This window comes from Hyla sarda, chromosome 3 (assembly GCF_029499605.1).
Source record: "Hyla sarda isolate aHylSar1 chromosome 3, aHylSar1.hap1, whole genome shotgun sequence".
NCBI classification, from domain to species: Eukaryota; Metazoa; Chordata; class Amphibia; order Anura; family Hylidae; genus Hyla; species Hyla sarda.
In genome coordinates, this window is record NC_079191.1 from 430,519,122 (window position 1) to 430,542,758 (window position 23,637).

Below are 23,637 nucleotides of genomic sequence, written 5' to 3' on the forward strand. Positions count from 1 at the left end.
GGTTTAAATATATTTTATTCCCAAAGGTCAAGAAACTGTTTTGTTCACAGTATAACAAAGGAGCAGAAATAATATAAGAAACACCATAAACTGCAGACAAGAAGAACAGGGTTTCTTGCTATGTATCTTTAAAATATTACCCTGTAAGGGCTTGTTCACACTACAGAAATACAAGACAGAATCTGCAAGGAATTCCGTCTTGCATCACACTCCCATTGACTTCAATGGCGTTTTGTTTGATCTGGGGTTTGTATTAGTTTAAAATATACCTGTCAGATCTCATTAAAAAAAATTATATCTTAATCAGTAGCTAATCCTGACAATGTAGATAAAATTTTTATGCCTCTATCACCTATATTTATTATAAAAATCCTTCTTTTCATTTGCTCACAGTGTTTAAATCCTCTCAGGGGAAGGGGGCGTGTCCCTCCCTTGTGGTGGTGGGAGGTGATTGGTGTGTGGTGGTGGGAAGTGGCGTGTCCCTCCTTGTGGTTGTGGGAGGGGATTGGTGTGTGGTGGGAGGGGGTGTCCCCTCCTTGTGGTTGTGAGAGGTGACTGGTGTGTGTCGGGAGGGGGTGTGTTCCTCCTTTTGGTGGTGGAAGGTGATTGGTGTGTGGTGGTGGAAGGGGGCATGTTCCTCCTTGTGGTGGTGGGAAGTGATTGGTTAGTAGTAGGAGGGGGGCATGTCCCTCCTTGTGGTGGTGGGAGGTGATTGGTGTGTGGTGGGAGGGGGTGTGTTCCTCATTGTGGTGGTGGGAGGTGATTAGTGTGTGTTGGTGGGAGGCGGCGTGTCAATCCTTGTGGTGGTGGGAGGGGGACGTGTCCCTCCTTGTGGTGGTGGGAGGTGATTGGTGTGTGGTGGTGGAAGGGGGCATGTTCCTCCTTGTGGTGGTGGGAGGTGATTGGTGTGTGGTGGGAGGGGGTGTGTTCCTCATTGTGGTGGTGGGAGGTGATTAGTGTGTGTTGGTGGGAGGCGGCGTGTCCCTCCTTGTGGTGGTGGGAGGTGATTGATGTGAGGGGGGAGGTGGGCGTGTCCCTCCGGGTGGGGGTGACTGTAGTATCTGCTTATGCAGCCTTCTCCATTAGTCATTTCTTGTCCATCGAATATGTAAAAGGAATAGCAAGTGGGGGCACTCACAAGGTGTGCAATGTTATCTAAGCCTATTCTATAGCTCCTTATGGACCGTCTATACAGATGGGGTACTCACATGTAAACGCCACCTGCGGGGGTGCATATTAGAAAAGCTGCAGTATCATAATAATATTATATAGAGAAGGTAATATGCACTCACCGCTAGGCTATGGCTGTCAATCCTGGGAGTCCGGGGACACAAGTGGAGTTGGCGTCTGCATGGAGCGCTCGGAGAATACACCGGTTGTTTCGCGGGATCAACCCACTTCTTCCAGCCTCATGAGGCCGGAAGAAGTGGGTTGATCCCACGAAACAACCGGTGTATCCTCCGAGCGCTCCATGCAGACGCCAACTCCACTTGTGTCCCCGGACTCCCAGGATTGACAGCCATAGCCTAGCGGTGAGTGCATATTACCTTCTCTATATAATATCATTTCTTGTCCATGACTCATGGACAAGTCTGAAGTTGCTGCAGAACTGGTTAGTGTCCCAGTAGGTATGGGGACCCCTAGGGGTGGGATTTTCAGGGGCCATTTTCTTTATTAAATATTTAAAAACTTTTTGAACAACCATATTACATAAGGTTTTTAATTTTCATCAGTAAAAACGTATAAAAAGTTTTTTTGGATCTGACAGTGCCCATTTAAGGGGTCTGATCCGGGGTCTGTATTAGTTCAGGGAGTCTGGTCTCGGGTCTGGATTAGTTCAGGAAGTCTGATCTGGGTACTGCATTTGTTCTAAGGGGTCTGGTCTGGGAGGTTTTGGGGACAGGAAATAAAGTTTGTGTTTATTTTGTATTGTTAAAAACTAAATAAAAAAAGGGGTCTGATCTGGGGTCAGTATTATTTAGAGCAGTGGTCTTCAACCTGCAGACCTCCAGATGTTGCAAAACTACAACTCCCAGCATGCCCGGACAGCCAACGGCTGTCCGGGCATGCTGGGAGTTGTAGTTTTGCAACATCTGGAGGGCCGCAGGTTGAAGACCACTGATTTAGAGGTCTGTTCTAGGGTCTGTATAAGTATGTGGGTCTGTACTTATTCTGGGGTTTGCTCTGGGGTCTGTACTTATTCTGGATTCTTTATCTATTATAAGGTCCGATTTAGTTTTTTGGGAGACGTGTCCTATATAAATGGATTAGGCGTTTGTTAGAAAGTTTTGTGCGTCGTTCCATCCATCACCTTTCAGAATCTCCCTGATCGATCTGATCTGATCTCTAGGCTGGACTGTAGAGTAGTTCATTGGTGACATCAGGGAGGGAGGAAGAAGCTAGCTTCTTCTCCCAGTTAGTTTCCTATATAAACCAATAGAGCTGCAGGCCTGGGCCATAGCGGAGTACATAGAGGCGTCTCTGGTCATAGTGGGCATCCCGGGATGATAGGACGATGGGTTAGTCTACGGATGGACACACATACAGCTACTTTTGCCTTTGCTCCTCACCCCCTGTGGGTACAAATAACCTCATAAGCGTCTTTTTTTTTTTCTTTTCCCCTGGTGTCATTGGCCCTCGCTGTCTGGCCGGTTATAAATACTCTGTGTTTTCTTAGGCACGCAGTCAGGATTATGATTTCCATGCTGTCTGCTGGGAGCGGTGACATGTTCCACCCCTGGAATCACAGCGAGCAGCCAAAAATCCTTACCAGCGATCACGTCACATCCTATGTTTTTTCTTTTTTTTCTTTCTGTCAGATACTTTATAGGAAGGATTGTCCTTTGATCAGCACATGGTTCCCATAGTAAAGGGATGTATGGCCTTATGGCAGATTATACGTGCAGGACTAGCGCAGATGATGATCTTTTTTTATTTTTTATTTTTTTATGTCATTTAAAGGGAACTACTCCCGTGGCCATTAAAAAGAACAAAGAACAAATCTGTCTCGATAGTGCCTCCTATAGGCAGCTTCTTGAAGTTAGGCAGTCAAGACGACTTCAGTCACATCCTGAGCTGCGATTAACTACTGTCGGTCATGTGACTTTTAGGCCCATTTCTGTATGTATGCTCTATCGCAGCCCAGTGTGCGAGAAACTACTCAAATATAAACATTTTTAGGATATTTATCAAGCACATGCTTCACAAATGTCTCTGTTATGTGACGTGAAAGTAACTTTAAAGACTGGTTCACCTCCGCTACACACTTTATAGCAGCGTTACTCAACCAGAGCGCCTTCAGCTGTTGCAAAACTGCAACTCCCAGCATGCCCGGACAGCCTTAGGCTGTCCGGACATGCTGGGAGTTGTAGATTTGCAACAGCTGGAGGCACGTTGGATGGTAAACAAAGCTCTTAGCATTGCTGTTGGTCTCCCATCCACTTCCCAGACCATGATACCTGTTGATTAGCATGCTGAGAGTTGTAGTTTTGCAAAAGCTTGAGGCGCATCGGAAGGGAAACAAAGCTCTGAGCATTGCTGTTGGTCTCCCATCCACTGCCCTGACCATGATACCTGCTGCTTAGTAGGGATGTAAGAAAAAATCGATTCTCGCGATAATCGCGATTTTTTTCATTTGCCGATACTGAATCGATTCAAAATATTTTTGAATCAATTCTTTTAGGGATGTGGAATTTTTATCTCCTGACGCCCGGAACAGTATGTCCCGGGCATCAGGAGATAAAAGTTCCAAATTTGTGGAGCCGGGCAGGCCGGATCTGACACGGCGTCGCTCTGGGTGTATGGAGCGGGCTCCGACTCGTGCCTGCTCCGTACTATGCGACCCCCGGCTGATTTCAGTAGCCGGGGGCCGCCGCTAATAGCGCTATTAAAGGAGTACTCCGGTGCGCACTTTTCTCATGTTATCCCGTCCGGGCTGCAAAATAAAAGAAAACACACTTTATCTTACCTGCCAACGAGCCCCCGGAGCTCCGGTACAGGTGTTCGGTCCCCGGGCTGTACTCTTCTTACTTCCTGTTAGTCCGGCAGGTCACACGGAGCTTCAGCCTATCACTGGCCGCAGCGATGTCCCGCCTCTGCTGGTGATAGGCTGAAGCTCCGTGTGACGTGCCGGGCTAACAGGAAGTAAGAAGAATACAGCCCGGGGACCGAACACCTGTACCGGAGCTCCGGGGGCTCGTTGGCAGGTAAGATAAAGTGCGTTTTCTTTTATTTTGCAGCCCAGACGGGATAAAATGAGAAAAGTGAGCACCGGAGTACTAGATCGCCGCTGTCAAAGCTGACAGCGGCGTCTATTGGGATCTATGAATGCTCCCAGGTGGGCGATGTATCGGGATATATCGTGATGTATCGTCACCTAGACGGTATCATGATATATCGGGATATATCGAATCGCCACACTGGTATCGCGATTCAAATCGAATCGCCAAATTCTTGGCGTTTCACACCCCTACTGCTTAGCATGCTGGGAGTTGTAGTTTTGCAGCAGTTGGAGGCACGTTGGATTGGAAACAAAGCTCTGAGCATTGCTGTTGGTCTCCCATCCACTGCCCTGACCATGATACCTGCTGCTTAGCATGCTGGGAGTTGTAGTTTTACAGCAGCTGGAGGCACGTTGGATTGGAAACAAAGCTCTGAGCATTGCTGTTGGTCTCCCATCCACTGCCCTGACCATGATACCTGCTGCTTAGCATGCTGGGAGTTGTAGTTTTGCAGCAGGTGGAGGCACGTTGGATTGGAAGCAAAGCTCTGAGAATTGCTGTTGGTCTCCCATCCACTGCCCAGACCATGATACCTGCTGCTTAGCATGCTGGGAGTTGTAGTTTTGCAACAGCTGGAGGCACCCTGGTTGGGAAACGCTGCTTTATAGTCGTTTACGATTTCTGATTGCCCATTTATTGATCTTTTCTTGCGCTCATCCTTTATCTTCTTCTCCCTTCAGAGACATAAAGCCTGACAACATCTTGCTGGATATGAACGGCCACATTCGCCTGGCGGATTTTGGCTCCTGTCTGAAGCTGATGGAAGACGGAACGGTAAGCTCTCTCCATGTTTTTAGCTGCGGGTGGGAAATATAAATGGGAATGAATTGGTGCAGTGTATTAATGATCCTAAGGCCAGGTTCACACTGCCGTTGTGCTCAGGTTAAAGTGGCAGTCCGGCCAGTCCGGCAAAACAACAGTGAAAAAAGGAAAACAATCTGCATGTCCTAAAGTTTTTTCTCCGTTCCATTCAAGTCAGTGGGATCTGTAGGGACCCGGTGGAGTCAGTTGGGCTCCAACGCATTCTGGGTCCATTCGGCACAAAAAAAAAAGCTGAAGGTAACCAGAACGGGTCGGAGCACAACAGCTGTGTGAACCTAGCCTAGGAATCTGGAACAACAAAGACAAAGAGGCGGTTCCCTGGTGCAAAATCCCTGACCGACCTCATTCAAGTCAGTGGGATCCGTAGGGACCCGGTGGTGTCATTTGTGCTCTGACCTATTCTGGGTCCAGTCGGCACAAAAAAAAAGAACTGAATGGACCCAGAACGGGTCGGAGCACAGGGGCTGTGTGAACCTAGCCTAAAAATATGGAACAGAAAAAACAAAGAGGAGCGTCTGCTGGTGCAAAATTATAGGGCTCAAACTGGTGCGCATGTGGCTAGGTGCAGCTCTATTGTAGACATAGACAAACCATGTTCGCTCCTCCAGGGGGTATCTGTTGGCACCCCTCACAGGGGACAGGGAATGAAAACAGTGCAGCAGAATAGCAATCCGGTCCAGATTGGGATCACACGGCGCTCATAGGTTCTAGGACTACTATCACTGAAAAAAACAGATAAACCGATGTATTTGGAGCTATCTAAACAACGAATTCGCCAACACATAAGCCAGTAGATCTTGTAAATACCAGCGTTTGTGACTAGTATAAGGATCTATTCACACTATGGAATCGCCTATCCTGTCAATTGATGTGGTTGGGAAAAATCCTCCAGTGCAGTGTTTCCCAACCAAGGTGCCTCCAGCTGTTGCAAAACTACAACTCCCAGCATGCCCAGACAGCCTTTGGCTGTCTGGGCATGCTGGGAGTTGTAGTTTTGCAACAGCTGGAGACACCTGTTTCGGACACATTGCTCTAGCTGTTGCACAACCAGAATTCTCAGCGGCCTTTGGCTGCCCGGGCATGCTTGAAGTTGTAGTTTTGCAACAGCTGGAGACACCCTCTTTCGGACACACTGCTCTAGCTGTTGCACAACCAGAATTCTCAGCGGCCTTTGGCTGCCCGGGCATGCTGGGAGTTGTAGTTTTGCAACAGCTGGAGACGCCCTGTTTCGGACACATTGCTCTAGCTGTTGAACAACCAGAATTCTCAGCGGCCTTTGGCTGCCCGGGCATGCTTGAAGTTGTAGTTTTGCAACAGCTGGAGACACCCTCTTTCGGACACACTGTTCTAGCTGTTGCAAAACCAAAATTCCCAGCGGCCTTTGGCTGTGTCCGATCATGCTGGGAGCTGTAGTTTGGCAACAGCTGCAGGCACACAAGTTGGGAAACGCTGCTCTATGCTATGTAACTTGGATCATACGTGTCTATCATACTTGTGTATGTACAGTAGTATTCATTAACAATTATTTATTCTACTTTGCTAGGACCTTGTGGCTTTTTTTCCAGCTACGCAATCCAATGATGTTAGTATTACCATTGCCTTTTCTTTTTTTTTCGTTTTCTTTTGCTTGTTTTTAATCTAAAATGGTCAAAAAAAGAACAAAAAAATAAAAAAAAATTAAAATAAAAATCACAATATAGGAAGGCAACTTTAGTGGAGATAACTGTGCGCCATGATAGATCCAGAATTAGGGGTACGAGCAGACGGTGCATGGCTCCTAGGGGGGCACCACAGTTTGCTCCACCGCATCTGCCTTTGCACACTGAGCACAGTAGGTTCACACTCCAGGATGTCCGTCTGCTCAGACGCTTTTTGCACGGATGTGTTGTGCCTTGTGTCTGCGCTTCCAGAATGCACTGGTGCGGAGGTAACAGGTCAGGATGAAGCACAGCACCGCTCTCCTCCTAGGAGTCGTCCCTCCCGTCCAATGCCGTCGCTTTGTCGTATTAACGCGTTTCCTCTCTCTAGGTCCAGTCATCGGTGGCTGTCGGGACTCCGGATTATATCTCTCCCGAAATCCTCCAGGCGATGGAAGACGGGAAGGGGAAGTACGGTCCGGAATGTGACTGGTGGTCCCTTGGCGTCTGCATGTATGAGATGCTCTATGGTGAAACGCCATTCTATGCAGAGTCCTTAGTGGAGACGTATGGGAAGATTATGAACCACAAAGTGAGTGCGTTACTCAAGTTGTCATGGATGGGTCACTAGGGGATTTTCGAATGTTCGTCTTCTTCTCTTCTAGGGTGGATAGAGGTAAGGGCGTAACTGTAGGGCGGTGCAGAGGTAGCGGTTGCACCCGGGCCCTGGTGCCCAAGGGGCCCGAAGACACCTCTGCCCCATAAGAAAACACCAGTACATTGGTCCCTCAACATACGATGGTAATCCGTTCCAAATGAACCATTGTTTGTTGAAACCATCGTATGTTGAGGGATCCGTGCAATGGAAAGTATAGGGCAGTGATCTACAACCTGCGGACCTCCAGATGTTGCAAAACTACAACACCCAGCATGCCCGGACAGCCAACGGCAACAGCGATGGAGGGCGACATCCAGGGCAGCGGTGACGGTCCGGAGCGGCGGGGACAGGTGAGTATAACCTCCAATACCAGTGGTCTTCAACCTGCGGACCTCCAGATGTTGCAAAACTACAACGGCTGTCCGGGCATGCTGGGAGTTGTAGTTTTGCAACATCCGGAGGTCCGCAGGTTGAAGACCACTGGTATTGGAGGTTATACTCACCTGTCCTCGCCGCTCCGGACGTCACCGCTCGTCACCGCTGCCCTGGATGTCGCCCTCCATCGCTGTTGCCGCGTCCCCGGGGTGTCCCCGACGCTCTGGATTTCTCTGCTTCCCCAGGATCCTCGCTCTCCGGTGTCGTCATCACGTCACTACGCACGCCGCTACTATTGGATGACGGGACGGCGTGCGCGGCGACGTGATGACGATGAAGGAGAGCGCTGGCAATACAGGGATCCCGAAGAGGACGCTCTGGAGCCCCGAGGACAGGTAAGTGATCGTCAGCGGACCACACAGGGCACCATACACTGCTATCCGGTGGTGGCTGAAGCAGTCTGCGCTGCCGAATAGCCGTTTATGTGATGGCCCCGACATACAAAAGCATCTTATGTTGATGCTGCCTTCAACATGCGATGGCCTCTGAGAGTGATCGTATGTTGAAATTATCGTATGTCGGGGCCATCGTAGGTCGGGGCGTCACTGTATTAAAATTTGTGCATGATAGACATGGGGGCCCTATTGCAGATTTTGCATTGGGGACCAGATGCTTCAAGTTACGCCTCAAGATAGAGGTAATAGATGATTGTAACAGCATTACAGTAAAAGTGACCCCAGGAGATACAGAATACAAAAGATGAAGCCTACAGCTTCATCCCCTCATCCCCTCTCCGTGGGGGAATGACCTCTGTAAAGGTCACAGAGCATGCCCAACAACCTTTTCCAGTCATGTGAATGGGACAGCTCCTGTGTATTGTTGCCTATGCCCATAGGGCTTGCTGTGAAGTATAGCTCTAAATGCTGTTAAAGGGGTAAAGGGGGAACAAAAAAAGAACATGTTAAAGAATCTGGCTTTTATTAGTAAAAAAAAGAAATTAAAAAAAATTAGGTTAAAATTTCCTTTAATACAGAATATATTTGTTTTCTTTACTCTTCTTTTTTTTTTTTTTTTTTTTTTTTTTTTACAGGAGCGGTTCCAATTCCCATCTCAGTTAGCGGACGTCTCCGAAAACGCAAAGGACTTAATAAAGAGGCTCATCTGCAGCCGGGAGCATCGCTTGGGTCAGAATGGGATAGAGGACTTTAAGAATCACCCGTTCTTTGCTGGCATTGACTGGGAAAACATTCGGAACTGTGAAGCACCTTATATCCCAGAAGTCAGCAGCCCGACCGACACGTCCAACTTCGATGTGGACGACGACTGTTTGAAAAACTGTGTATGTAATTGTCAGCTGAGATATAAACACTCCGGGCCTCATTTACTAAGAGTGTCGGGTTTTTTTCTAGTGGGAAATGTTGTTTCAGACTTGCGGGGTTCCACCATATTTACTATGGGGATCACAGATTTACAAAGCTTTCTGACCAGCTTTTTCTAGGTGGAAATTTCCAGCCATTTGTTCACAGGATTTTCTGTGAATTCAATAGTAAATAAGTCGGGTTGTAAAACCACACCCCCTTTTTTCCTTGCTGGCCACGCCCCCTTTGTGACATACCAACATACCATTGCCCCTTTTTCGGCTTTTCACAAGGCAATGTCGGGTTAGTTGGATTTTCCTGGTGCCCATTTTCGCACACTGTCTCAGACACTATGCACCGAAATAACTTAGAAAAACCCAACAAAAACTAGTGGGTTTTAGCTTACCCTTTATCTTGGTTTTTCATATTTTTCTTGATGAGCCAGGCAGTTTGTTGGTTAAAGGGGTACTCCGCTGTTCAGCGTTTTGGAACAATCTGTTATGAACGCTGGAGCCGACGCCGGGAGCTCGTGATGTCACAGCTCCGCCCCCTCATGACATCACGCCCCCGCCCCCTCAATGCAAGTCTATGGGAGGGGGCGTGACGGCCGTCACGCCCCCTCCCATAGACTTGCATTGAGGGGGCGGGGCGTGACGGCATGAGGGGGCGGGGCTGTGACGTCACAAGCTCCTGGCGCCGGCTCCAGCGGTTGGATTATTATTTTTTTTTTCCAAACGCTTTTTTTTTTCCAAAAGTACCCCTTTAATATATGACTGACTATCTGACAGCACAGATGCACTTACCTCTCTGCTTGTCAGATGTGGAGACTGACCTTACACTTGCTCTGCCCAAATTCTAACTAGCAGGGAAGACACTGTAATCTCAGAGGCAGACTTCTATGCAGAGAAATGGCCGGAAACGCTTGGCCTGCCGGGGAGCGGAGACGATAATTCCCCAGTTAATAACTCATGATTGCAGCGGGTCTAAGGATTGAGACCTGGTGCGATCAACAATTTTTTACATGTCTGGTCAAAAGTTGGGGATAAGTAGCTGATCACGGGGGAGTCTAGAGGCCCCCGCGATCTCCAGTGCAGGAACCTGGCGCTCTGTGAGGAACGCCTGTCATCTACTGGTAGATTGCACTCCCTCCATTCATTTCTATGGGAGCGCCAATGACGCCCGATAGCTGTACTCAGGTCTTTCCGGCACTCCCATAGGAATGGAGTGGGTGCCGACTGCAGCATGTGCTCCTCACTGACCTCAGTGAACACCGGACCCCCCGCGATCACTTTCTTAATCTTTATCCTGTGGATAGGGGTTAAGTTAATTTTTTCCAGAGTTCTCCTTTAAAGGGGTACTCGACTGGAAAACATTTTATTATTTTTTTTTTTTTTTAAATCAACTGATGCCAGAAATTTAAACAGATTTGTAAATTACTTCTATTAAAAAATCTTAATCCTCCCAGTACTTATCAGCTGCTGTTATGATCCACAGGAAGTTCTTTTCTTTTTGAATTTCCTTTCTGCCTGACCACAGTGCTCTCTGCTGACACCTCTGTCCATGTCAGGAATTGTCCAGAGCAGGAGAGGTTTTCTATGCGGATTTGCTCCTACTCTGGACAGTTCCTGACATGGACAGAGGTGTCAGCAGAGAGCACTGTGGTCAGACAGAAAGGAAATTCAAAAAGAAAAGAACTTCCTGTGGATCATGTAACAGCTGATAAGTACTGGAAGGATAATTTTTTTTAAATAGAAGTAATTTACAAATCTGTTTAACTTTCTGGCACTAGTTGATGATTTTTTTTTTTCCCAGTGGAGTACCCCTTTAAGGTGCAAGGTTATTCTAACACTAGGACCTAGGTGTCTCTCCAGTACTAAGCAGCATGTGAGGTTCTATAGAAGTCGAGCTCAGTCATCCTGGTCATAGTATTGACTGTAATGTGGGAGGAATCTCTTGTGCTTTACGCAGTGTCTGTTCCCCTTGTAGGAGACGATGCCTCCATCAACTCACACTGGATTTTCTGGGCACCATCTCCCGTTTGTGGGGTTCACTTACACAAGTAACTGGTAAGATGCAGTATATTTGGCTGGTTCCATTGATATCCCTGACGTGCTGGTTGTGAACATGTTCTGTGCTCGGTCAGTGTACTTTCAGACAGAAGTTCGCTGCGATCAGCTATGGGAAAGGCCAGCACAGGCCTAGATGCCAATGTCCAGAGGACGCTAGAAGACAGCCTGGCCACCGAGGCGTACGAGAGGAGGATACGGCGCCTGGAGCAAGAAAAAGTGGAACTGAGCAGGAAGCTGCAAGGTAACTCGGCTGGAGGGGAAGAAGACCTGTTAATGGGGTACTCCGCTGCTCAGCATTTGGAGCAAACTGTTCAGAACACTGGAGCCGGCGCCGGGAGCTCGTGAAGTCATAGCCCTGCCCCCCTCATGACATCATGCCCCACCCCCTCAATGCAAGTCTATGGGAGTGGGCGTGACGCTGTCACGCCCCCTCCCATAGACTTGCATTGTGGGGGCGGGGCTATGACTTCACAAGTTCCAAACGCTGAGCAGTGGAGTACCCCTTTTAATGAACCCTTTAAAGGGGTACTCCAGTGCTTACACATCTTATCCCCTATCCAAAGGATAGGAGATAAGATGCCTGATCGCGGGAGTCACACAGCTGGGGACGCCCAGGATCATGCACGTTGCACCCCGTTTGTAATCAGTCCCCGGAGCGTGTTCGCTCCGGGCCTGATTACGGTCGACCGCAGGGCTGGCGGCGTGTGATGTCACGCCTCCGCCCCCGTGTGACATCACGCTCCGCCCCTCAATGCAAGCCTACGGGAGGGGGCGTGATAGCTGTCACGCCCCCTCCCGTAGGCTTGCATTGAGCGGCGGAGCGTGACGTCACACACTGCCGGCCCTGCGGTCGACCGTAATCAGACCCAGAGCGAACACGCTCCGGGGACTGATTACAAACGGGGTGCCGCGTGCATGATCCCGGGCGTCCCCAGCTGCGGGACTCCCGCAATCAGGCATCTTATCCCCTATCCTTTGGATAGGGGATAAGATGTGTAAGCACCGGAGTTCCCCTTTAATGCACCAATGCGCCTTTTTTAGTGCTTGGTGGTCCGAATATAGAGCAACTGCTGGCATCAAACTTTAGTTCGATTCTGCCAGTTTAAAGAAGTACTCCACTGCCTCAGCATCCGGAACATTTAATTCCTAATTCTGGGTGCAGGCCAATCCCCCTCCCATAAACTTACATTGAGGGGCGTGGTGTGATGTCTCGAGGGGTGTTTCCATGACATCGGGGCCCCCCCGCAGACGCTGGGGCAGTGGAGTACCCCTTTAACCCTGTGTGCTGTGATCAATAGCAATAATGACCTGCAGTGAGTGAGAGGCCTTCTGAAGGCTTCCATGCCTGTTATAGCAGATCTGCATGTACAGTCTTAAACCAACAAATCCCGTTTTCGGGATCAAAAATACCCTTACCCCACCCTAAAATATCACTTTTATTAAAGTCTTTATTAAAGGTTATAACCAAAACGATGTGTAAAAACACCAAGGCATGCGCCCACAATCGTACAACACTGGGAGTATCACATCATATATACTGATGGCATGCAACTGGTGGTTAGGACTTCAGCCATCAGTATATATGATTGATACTCCCAGTGTTGTACGATTGTGGGCGCACGCCCTTGTGTCACAGTGACCTATACCTATTACAGTGTCACAGTGACCTATACCTATTACAGTGTCACAGTGACCTATACCTATTACAGTGTCACAGTGACCTATACCTATTACAGTGTCACAGTGACCTATACCTATTACAGTGTCACAGTGACCTATACCTATTACAGTGTCACAGTGACCTATACCTATTACAGTGTCACAGTGACCTATACCTATTACAGTTGGACTGGTGACATTGGTGTTTTTAACATGTTTTTTAGTTATACATTTAAAAAAAAAAAAAAAAAAAAAACACGTTAATAAAAGTGATGTTTTAGGGGTACTTCACCGGAAAACACTTATTTTTTTTTAAATCAACTTGTGCCAGAAAGTTAAACAGATTTGTAAATGACTTCTGTTTAAAATCTTAATCCTTCCAGTACTTATCAGCTGTTATATGATCCACAGGAAGTTCTTTTCTTTTTGAATTTCCTTTCTGTCTGACCACAGTGCTCTCTGCTGACACCTCTGCCCATTTTAGGAACTTTCCAAAGTAGGAGCAAATCCCCATAGAAAACCTCTCCTGCTCCTGACAGTTCCTAAAACGGACAGAGGTTTCAGCAGAGAGCACTGTGGTCAGACAGAAAGGAAATTCAAAAAGAAAAGAACTTCCTGTGGAGCATTCCGCAGCTGATAAGTACTGGAAGAATGACGATTTTTAAATAGAAGTAATTTACAAATCTGTTTAACATTCTGGTACCAGTTTATAAAAAAAAATAAAAAATTCCAGGGGCGTACCCCTTTAAGTTGTAATTTACCCTTGTCCCCTCTGGGGCATTACTATGTAGTTGCATGTACAGTCTGCCTCAGGCATTACCATTATATCACCCAATTGATTGTTCACTGTGAGTTAGTAGTATGGCAGTGAGCTGTAAAAGCAATGTAGTGATTGCTTATAAATGTCCTCTAAAAAAATGTGTTGAAGACAGATATATCAAAAGAAAAAACAATGCAGCCCTCTGTTGCATGTCTGTGTTTGCTACCACTACCATTGGATTTCCATAACACACAGGGGGTGATTTATCAAGACTTGTGCAAAAAAACTAAATTGACCAGTTGCCCATAGCAACCAATCAGATCACTTCTTTCATTTTTCAAAGGCCATTTCAAAAATGAAAGAAGCGATCTGATTGGTTGCTATGGACAACTGGTCAACTTTTCCTCTGCACAGGTTTTGATGAATATCCCCCATAGCGTTTTGCACTGAGGCCGCATAGTTAAATTGTAACGGTCTTACCATAAACGGCAGAGAAGTGGGTCCGCTTGTCCTGTGTGGACCATGCCTGAACCACACTAGGGAGTAGAGTCTAAGGTGCCGCTGCTTTTCACTAGAGCCCTCCGCAAAGTGGGATGGTCTTGCTGCGGCAGGCGGCACCCAGGTCGCTACCCCTGGCACGATCCGTCCACACCGGTTGCCCAGATGTAACTTGGTACAGAGAATGAAGCGTAGTCAGACGTAGCATGGATCAGAAGGCAGGCAGCAAAGAAGCCTAGTCGGGTCACAGGCACATGGTCAGGAGGCAGGCGGCAAAGGAGCAAAGTCAGGTCACAAGCTGGAGGTGAGAAACACTAATATGGCACACTCACAGTAACGCTTTCTCTAGGGCACAAAGATCCGGCACCATGATAGGGAGGTGCCGGACTAATATAGAGTACGCCCAGCAGGTGAACAATTATGAGCGTACGGGCCCTTCAGATCTAGCAATGCTGAAGCGCGCGCACCCTAAGGAGAAGAGATGCGCACGGCGGCAAAACACAAAAGCAGTAAGGTTGGGGACAGCAGCGGGTGAGGGGATGCCCGCATGCGAGTCCCGGAGCCGCCGCAGGGACTAGATGGGGAGCGCTCACGGCCAGGCATAATGGCCGGAGCATTGCCACTAGCAATGCCCGGGACACGTGTGCGGGAGTGTCCCGCACTGCGAGTCCCAGGACCACCAGAGATAGGGGAGAGGGAGCGCTCACTGCCAGAATGAATGGCCGAAGCGCCGCCCTTAACATAAATTTGGAGCTCATGCAGATCTTACCTGTTAGAGACGTCTGATATACATTAGAATATCCTCTGACTTTAGGTTCCAGTGTGGAGGCTTCTCTTTCTGATCGATCTGCGGTCAGCACCATGTAGAACACTTTACTAATTTTGCTTTGTTTTGTTGTTTTCCCAGAATCCACCCAGGCTGTCCAGGCTCTCCAGTATTCTGCAGTAGACGGCCCTGTTACAGCAAGCAAAGACTTGGAAATTAAATCCTTAAAGGACGAAATAGACAAGTTGAGGACACAAGGTAATGTGGGGGGAGCAGTTCCTTCTTGTTTCCTTAAAGGGGTACTCCAGTAGAAAAACATTTTTTTTTAATCAACTGGTGCGAGAAAGTTAAACAGATTTGTACATTACTTCTATTAATAAATCTTAATCCTTCCAGTACTTATTAGCTGCTGTATATTACAGAGAAAGTTCTTTTGTTTTTGGATTTCTTTTTTTTTTTTTCTGTCCACAGTGCTCTCTGCTGACACCCCTGTCTGTATCAGGAACTGTCCAGAGCAGCATAGGTTTGCTATGGGGACTTGATCCTGTTCTGGACAGTTCCTGATACGGACAGAGGTGTCAGCAGAGAGCACTGTGGACAGAAAAAAAAAAAGAAATCCAAAAACTTCCTCTGTAATATACAGCCGCTAATAAGTACTGGAAGGATAAATATTTTTTAATAGAAGTAATTTACAAGTCTGTTTAACTTTCTGGCACCAGTTGATAAAAATATATATATTTTTTTTTTCCAAAGGAGTACCCCTTTAAAACATTTACTTTTCTTTATCAATAGCAAATACCAAAAATTTACTGAAGAGCTTGTCTGCAGTGTAAATGCTTTACAGACAATTCTATGTCTGGTGGACTAAAGCCAATACAGATCACAACCTAGGGCAGTGTTTCCCAACCAGGGTGCCTCCAGCTGTTGTAAAACTACAACTCCCAGCATGCCCGGACAGCCAAAGGCACACTGGTTAGGAAACTCTGCCTCAGATGGTCAGCCAACATATAGCTATTTTTTTACATTGTTAGCTTTGTTACATATGGTGTCTAGAAACGAACTCTCCTCTAGAAGGAAGAAAACTAGTGCAACCTATAGATACCCTGTAAGCCATTGTCTAACCAATAGCTAGCTACCCTGTAAGCCATTGTCTAACCAATAGGTAGCTACCCTGTAAGCCATTGTCTAACCAATAGGTAGCTACCCTGTAAGCCATTGCCCAACATATACCGTAGTTATTTACCCTTTAAGTGATTGCCCAACCTATAGGTAGCTACTATGTAAGTGATTGCACAACCTATAGGTAGCTACATGGTACTTCAATGCCCACCCTATAGGTCAGTTTTTCCCAACCAGGGTGCCTCCAGGTGTTGCAAAACTACAACTCCCAGAATGCCTGGACAGCCAAAGGCTGTCCAGGCATGCTGGGAGTTTTAGTTTTGCAACGTTCGGAGGCACCCTGGTTGGGAAACATTGCTATAGGTAGCTACCGTGTAAGTCATTTCCCACCCTATAGGTAGCTACTCTATAAGTCATTGCCCAACCTATAGTTAGTTACTATGTAAGTCATTGCCCACCCTATAGGTAGCTACTATGTAAGTCATTGCCCAACCTATAGGTAGCTACTATGTAAGTCATTGCCCAACCTATAGGTAGCTACTATGTAAGTCATTGCCCACCCTATAGGTAGTTAATCTCTAAGTAATTACTTACCGTAACCTATATATATAGGTAGTTACTATGTAAGTCATTGCCCACCCTGTAGGTAGCTACTATGCAAGTCATTGCCTAACCTATAGGTAGCTACATGGTAAGTCATTGCCCAACCTATAGGTAGCTACATGGTAAGTCATTGCCCAACCTATAGTTAGATACTCTGTAAGCCATTGCCCAACCTATAGGTAGTTACTCTGTAAGTCATTGCCCACCCTATAGGTGGCTACTATGTAAGTAATTGCCTAACCTATAGGTAGCTACATGGTAAGTCATTGCCCAACCTATAGGTAGCTACTATGTAAGTCATTGCCCAACCTATAGGTAGTTACTCTGTAAGTCATTGCCCAACCTATAGGTAGCTACTATGTAAGTCATTGCCCAACCTATAGGTAGTTACTCTGTAAGTCATTGCCCAACCTATAGGTAGCTACTATGTAAGTCATTGCTTAACCTATAGGTAGCTACATGGTAAGTCATTGCCCAACCTATAGGTAGTTACTCTGTAAGTCATTGCTTAACCTATAGGTAGCTACATGGTAAGTCATTGCCCAACCTATAGGTAGCTACATGGTAAGTCATTGCCCAACCTATAGGTAGCTACATGGTAAGTCATTGCCCAACCTATAGGTAGCTACTATGTAAGTCATTGCCCAACCTATAGTTAGTTACTATGTAAGTCATTGCCCAACCTATAGGTAGCTACTATGTAAGTCATTGCCCAACCTATAGGTAGCTACTATGTAAGTCATTGCCCAACCTATAGGTAGCTACTATGTAAGTCATTGCCCAACCTATAGGTAGCTACTATGTAAGTCATTGCCCACCCTATAGGTAGTTAATCTCTAAGTAATTACTTACCGTAACCTAGATATATAGGTAGTTACTATGTAAGTCATTGCCCACCCTATAGGTAGTTAATCTCTAAGTAATTACTTACCGTAACCTATATATATATAGGTAGTTACTATGTAAGTCATTGCCCACCCTATAGGTAGCTACTATGCAAGTCATTGCCTAACCTATAGGTAGCTACATGGTAAGTCATTGCCCAACCTATAGGTAGCTACTATGTAAGTCATTGCCCAACCTATAGTTAGATACTCTGTAAGCCATTGCCCAACCTATAGGTAGTTACTCTGTAAGTCATTGCCCACCCTATAGGTAGCTACTATGTAAGTAATTGCCCAACCTATAGGTAGCTACATGGTAAGTCATTGCCCAACCTATAGGTAGCTACATGGTAAGTCATTGCCTAACCTATAGGTAGCTACATGGTAAGTCATTGCCCAACCTATAGTTAGATACTCTGTAAGTCATTGCCCAACCTATAGGTAGCTACTATGTAAGTCATTGCCCAACCTATAGGTAGTTACTCTGTAAGTCATTGCCCAACCTATAGGTAGCTACTATGTAAGTCATTGCCCAACCTATAGGTAGTTACTCTGTAAGTCATTGCCCAACCTATAGGTAGCTACTATGTAAGTCATTGCTTAACCTATAGGTAGCTACATGGTAAGTTATTGCCCAACCTATAGGTAGCTACATGGTAAGTCATTGCCCAACCTATAGGTAGTTACTCTGTAAGTCATTGCTTAACCTATAGGTAGCTACATGGTAAGTCATTGCCCAACCTATAGGTAGCTACTATGTAAGTCATTGCCCAACCTATAGGTAGCTACTATGTAAGTCATTGCCCAACCTATAGGTAGCTACTATGTGATTCATTGCCCAACCTGTAGGTAGTTACTTTGTAAGTCATTGCCTAACCTATAGGTAGCTACTATGTAAGTCATTGCCCAACCTATAGGTAGCTACATGGTAAATTATTGCCCAATCCATAGGGTTTTGTTTTCTGTAGTGAGGGATAAGTAGATTAAATTATTATGTATTTTGGCAGATTCATAAAATTGTCACGACCAACATTATACGCGTAAACGAACCTATAGCAGTAACAAGCCGTGTTGTGTATAATACAGTGGTTGCAGCACCAAGTCGGTTTAGTATATATATATAGTTATATAGTTGAAGTAAGAAGCAAGACAGGTGCTGTACATGTTTAAAAAGTGGCGCCGGTAATATACTGCGATCTGCACTTACTGTGGGAAAACACGTGTTCCTGAACTCATTTGCGTGTGGCGCTCTCCTTTCAGGGTTATTATTAGGATCGTTGTTGCCGTTGTATTATGCAGACATTAGGAAGATCTCTGCTCCTTCCTGGAGTCTGGGCCGCAGGATGTGTGCCAGGTCTCTGGGTAGTCATAGAAGACCTGATTCTGTATAATGAACTCCGCTGGGAGCAGATACGGAGAATCGTTCAGTCAGACATAATGAAATGCCAGCAAAGTGCCGCCGTATCAGCCGGGCGCTGCCAGACACCTCAGAGTAAATGCACCCATTAGACCTAAGATGCCTATACTGTACAAACCTTACTCAAAAAAATGCTTTAAAATTAGCTATGTACATAGTATTAGTTTATAGACTTTTCTGCATTATCTGATTTCGAGAAAGGAAACTGCACATAGGTCAGTCTTTTATTTTTTTATAAAAAATAAATAAAAAAATATATGGGTTTAAAGGGGTACTCCGCTGCTCAGCATTTGGAACAAACTTTTTCGATCGCCGGAGCCGGCGCCGGTAGCTCGTGACGTCATAGCCCCACCCCCTCATGACATCACACCCCGCCCCCTCAATGCAAGTCTATGGGAGGGGGTGTGACTGCCGCCACGCCCCCTCCCATAGACTTGCATTGAGGGGGAGGGGCGTGATGTCATGAGGGGGGCAGGGCTATGACGTCACGAGCTACCGGCTCCAGCGTTCGGAACAGTTTGTTCCACCAAACGCTGAGCAGCGGAGTACCCCTTTAAAGAGTACCTGTCATGATCTTGTTAATTTTTATAATCCTCCCAGTTCACTGCCCCCATCATGATAAACCACCCCCTGCCTTTATTTTTATTATTTTTTAGTTTTCTACCTTGATATTGCTCCGTAGTTTCTGCTCAGTCTCAGTCAGATTCACAGACAGGGGAGGGGGCGTTCCCCAGCAGGCGTGACATCATCTGAAGCCGTACAGGGGAGAACTTCCTCCCTCACTCCGCTACACACAGCCCAGAACATTTCAGTGTGAGATGAGCTATGATTGGTTAAGGCTGCCACACCCCCCTCAGCACTCCAGACTGCATTTCCTGATTTTGGACTTCTGCCAGACCAGCAGGAGTCCAAAGTTTGTGCAAGAGATGGGGGAAATGTGCTCTGGGCAAGTAGGGAGACACCTAGTGGCAGCTTTTTTAAACACAAATAAAACATAGAAAACTTAATATTTTTAAACAAAGTACATTAGAAAGATTTTTTTATTTACCATAAGGAGTGCAATAGCAAAAATTTGTTTTAATGAGAGTGCCCATTTAAGTGACAGGACGATGATATATATCGAACATACCTTTGCTTGTGTGGATGGGTTTGCCACAACTTATAAAATTATGTTTTTCTCTCTGAACTCAAGTGTCAGCATCGCTTGTCTCCTGAGTCCCCTTCCCCTCCTTGTCCTGGATGATTGACATTCAGGACACCGATCCCTTTCTCCAAACCCCATGTGACACTGCGGCACTTAAGCAGCTCAGCCCTGCCTTCTTGACCCTTTAGCTCAGGGATAAAATCATTATTTTATAACTTTGAGCAAAAACATCAACACTAACAATGGTATTTTTATATCATCTCCCTGTCTGCAGCTCATAAGCTGTAGTCGTCAGCTTCTCCTTTGAACATAGATGTATATGGGAGGCAGAGATGGGGTGACCCCGCAGTTCTCACAATATAGAGGAGACTTTCTGGAAACGATCTGCTCCAGCCTTTCCCACGTGCTGCCCGGACAGAATGCGCTGCTCTTTACACATCTGCTTTCTGTAACAGTTTCCCATTGTTGGACATGTGATAATAACGGAGGCCATTCACCCAGCAAGCGAACAAGTATACGAGAGGATCCCGCCGCCGCCGCCACCATGTGTAGTCGCTGACTCATGAGGGGAGGGAAGCCGTCGTCTCAGAAAATAGATTCAGCAGAATTTCTGCTCTGGTTTTGCCGTCTGTTCTGTAGCATGGCCCATCTTTTCATCTGGTTGTCATCTGCTGTCCAGACCTTGGTACCTGTCTGCTGTCCTCCTCACTTGTCTGCAGTACCAGCCTCATCGTCACCCCTCCCTGCCTGTACTCTGGGGCCATAACCTATTCCCTACCTTAATGTTACCCAACCAGGGTGCCTCCAGCTGTAACAAAACTACAACTCCCAGCACGCCCGGACAACTGAAAGCCACCCAGCTCTATCTGTATACTGCTGCCCTCCATGTGGTATCAGGATATATATAGTAATTATACACTTCCCTCCTCCAGCTCTATCTGTATACTGCTGCAGCTATCTCTATGGGATCAGGAAGTATAATAGATATACACCTCCCCTCCAGCTCTATCTGTATACTGCTGCTATCTCTATGGGATCAGGATATATAGTAGTTATACACCTCCCCCTCTATCTGTATACTGCTGCTATCTCTATGGGATCAGGATATATAGTAGTTATACACTTCCCCTACAGCTCTATCTGTATACTGCTGTTCTCTATGGGATCAGGATATATAGTAGTTATACACTTCCCCTACAGCTCTATCTGTATACTGCTGTTCTCTATGGGATCAGGATATATATATAGTAGTTATACACTTCCCCTACAGCTCTATCTGTATACTGCTATCTCTATGGGATCAGGATATATAGTAGTTATACACTTCCCCTACAGCTCTATCTGTATACTGCTGCTATCTCTATGGGATCAGGATATATAGTAGTTATACACTTCCCCCACAGCTCTATCTGTATACTGCTGTTCTCTATGGGATCAGGATATATAGTAGTTATACTCCTCCCCTTCAGCTCTGTCTGTATACTGCTGCTTTCTCTATGGGATCAGTATATATATAGTATATTATAGTCACACTTTGCATTTTTTTGCTACGTAAACACGGCCTAAATTCTTCAGATATTGATAAAACAAGTAATTTGATTATAGGTGAAATTACTTTCTCTTTTATGGCAGTATTTCTGTAAAAAAACACACACACTTTGAATAAGAAATCATATCAAAACATTACATTAATGTGAACTGACCCCAACCCACTTATGAGTCTAGTTAGTTCACGTGGGTGATCTCCAGCACCAGAAATGTGGGCAGCGTTGGGAGATCATTTCAGTGATGGATTTTCAATCATTATGGCTGAAAACCCCATGCCTGCCACATCAGCTAAAACAGGTAAGCACAAATCATACACAAGAACCTCTACCTCTAATCCCATTGCTATTGTTTAATGAGAATAATGCACAATAATGGTTTACACAGTTCACATTTTACATGTGCAAAAAAAAAAAAAAATTCATATATATCAGGTAGGGTATGCTCATGTAAATTAAAATGTTCCCATTTACTTAAAGCAAGCAGAGATTTTGTGAATGTTGACGAATTGAGACCCAAAGTATATTGGAAAATTACGATTAAGCAATTGAGCCTCATTTACATAGCATTGGATTATTTAAAATAATGAAGCCTGGATGGTTTGCGGAGGAGCCGTTGCCCCCAATCACACATGGAGATGTCAGACCATGATACCTGCTGCTTAGCATGCTGGAAGTTGTAGTTTTGCAACTGCTGGAGGCACACTAGTTGGGAAACACTGCTCTGAGCATTGCTATTGGTCTCCCATCCACTTCCCAGACCATGATATCTGCTGCTTAGCATGCTGGGAGTTGTAGTTTTGCAACAGCAGGAGGCACGCTGGTTGAGAAACACTGCTCTGAGCATTGCTGTTGGTCTCCCATCCACTTCCCAGACCATGATATCTGCTGCTTAGCATGCTGGGAGTTGTAGTTTTGCCACAGCAGGAGGCACGCTGGTTGAGAAACACTGCTCTGAGCATTGCTGTTGGTCTCCCATTCACTGACCAAACCATGCTACCTGCTGCTTAGCATGCTGGGAGTTGTAGTTTTACAACTGCCGGAGGCACACTGGTTGGGAAACACTGCTCTGAGCATTGCTATTGGTCTCCCATCCACTTCACAGACCATGATACCTGCTGCTTAGCATGCTGGAAGTTGTAGTTTTGCAACTGCTTAAGGCATCCTGGTTGGGAAACACTGCTCTGATCATTGCTATTGGTCTCCCATCCACTTCCCAGACCATGATATCTGCTGCTTAGCATGCTGGGAGTTGTAGTTTTACAACTGCAGGAGGCACACTGGTTGTGAAACACTGCTCTGAACATTGCTGTGGGTCTCCCATCCACTGCCCAGACCATGATACCTGCTGCTTAGCATTTAGCATGCTGGGAGTTGTAGTTTAGCAACATCTGGAGACACACTGTTTGGAAAGCACTGCACTAGTGCGAACATTTGCCTTGGCTCCGAGCAGCGACAAGGAAAGCGTTCCCCTGGACGAGACCGCGCTCTGCAGCGGATCCAGCAACAACTTCTTCCTGTGTAACATTACATTAGATTCCAGGCAAAACTTATTATTTCTATTCCTGCCAAATCTCAATATATCAGAACGCCGGCAGAAATGTGTTATTTTTTTTTTTCTTTTGCTCCGCAGGATGCATGCTTTCGATTCCTGTGCACGCAGATGTTTGGCGCTCTAGGAATCTCACTTTATGTGTCGTAGGTCGAGCAGAGTTTTTTGGCACCATTTCCTTGGAGTTTGTCAGTGGTTTTTATTAGTAGTTTTTATATATATTTTTTTTACAAGGAGCTCATTAGTAGACAAAAGACGGGGAGCGCCAAAGCCTCTCAGCCGCAGCCGATTTGTCCCGGGAGTCATGCCGGGTGTTACGGTAACCGCTGCCGTGTCCCAGAACCCTCCTCTGCAGACAAGGCATGTTATTATGGCGATGGATTCCGTTCAATTGCGGCTTTTATAGGGTTTAATCATAGACTTAAAGATTAAATAAAATTTGTAAATCCATCCAAATTCCATTCAGCAAAGCTCGCTGAATAGAATTGCGTA

At 46.2% G+C, this 23,637-nt stretch overlaps 1 protein-coding gene across 9 annotated transcripts in view; it reads left to right on the forward strand.

The window, feature by feature from the left end:
- CDC42BPA (CDC42 binding protein kinase alpha) overlaps positions 1-23,637 on the forward strand; it is a 239,612-nt gene that overhangs the window by 137,005 nt on the left and 78,970 nt on the right. For all 9 annotated transcript variants that reach the window (XM_056568475.1, XM_056568481.1, XM_056568476.1 and 6 more), the window contains exons 6-11: positions 4,961-5,054; positions 7,131-7,331; positions 8,863-9,111; positions 11,117-11,196; positions 11,274-11,440; positions 15,024-15,140. In XM_056568475.1, coding sequence (XP_056424450.1) covers positions 4,961-5,054; positions 7,131-7,331; positions 8,863-9,111; positions 11,117-11,196; positions 11,274-11,440; positions 15,024-15,140 — 908 coding nt within the window. The remainder of the gene's footprint in view (positions 1-4,960; positions 5,055-7,130; positions 7,332-8,862; positions 9,112-11,116; positions 11,197-11,273; positions 11,441-15,023; positions 15,141-23,637) is intronic.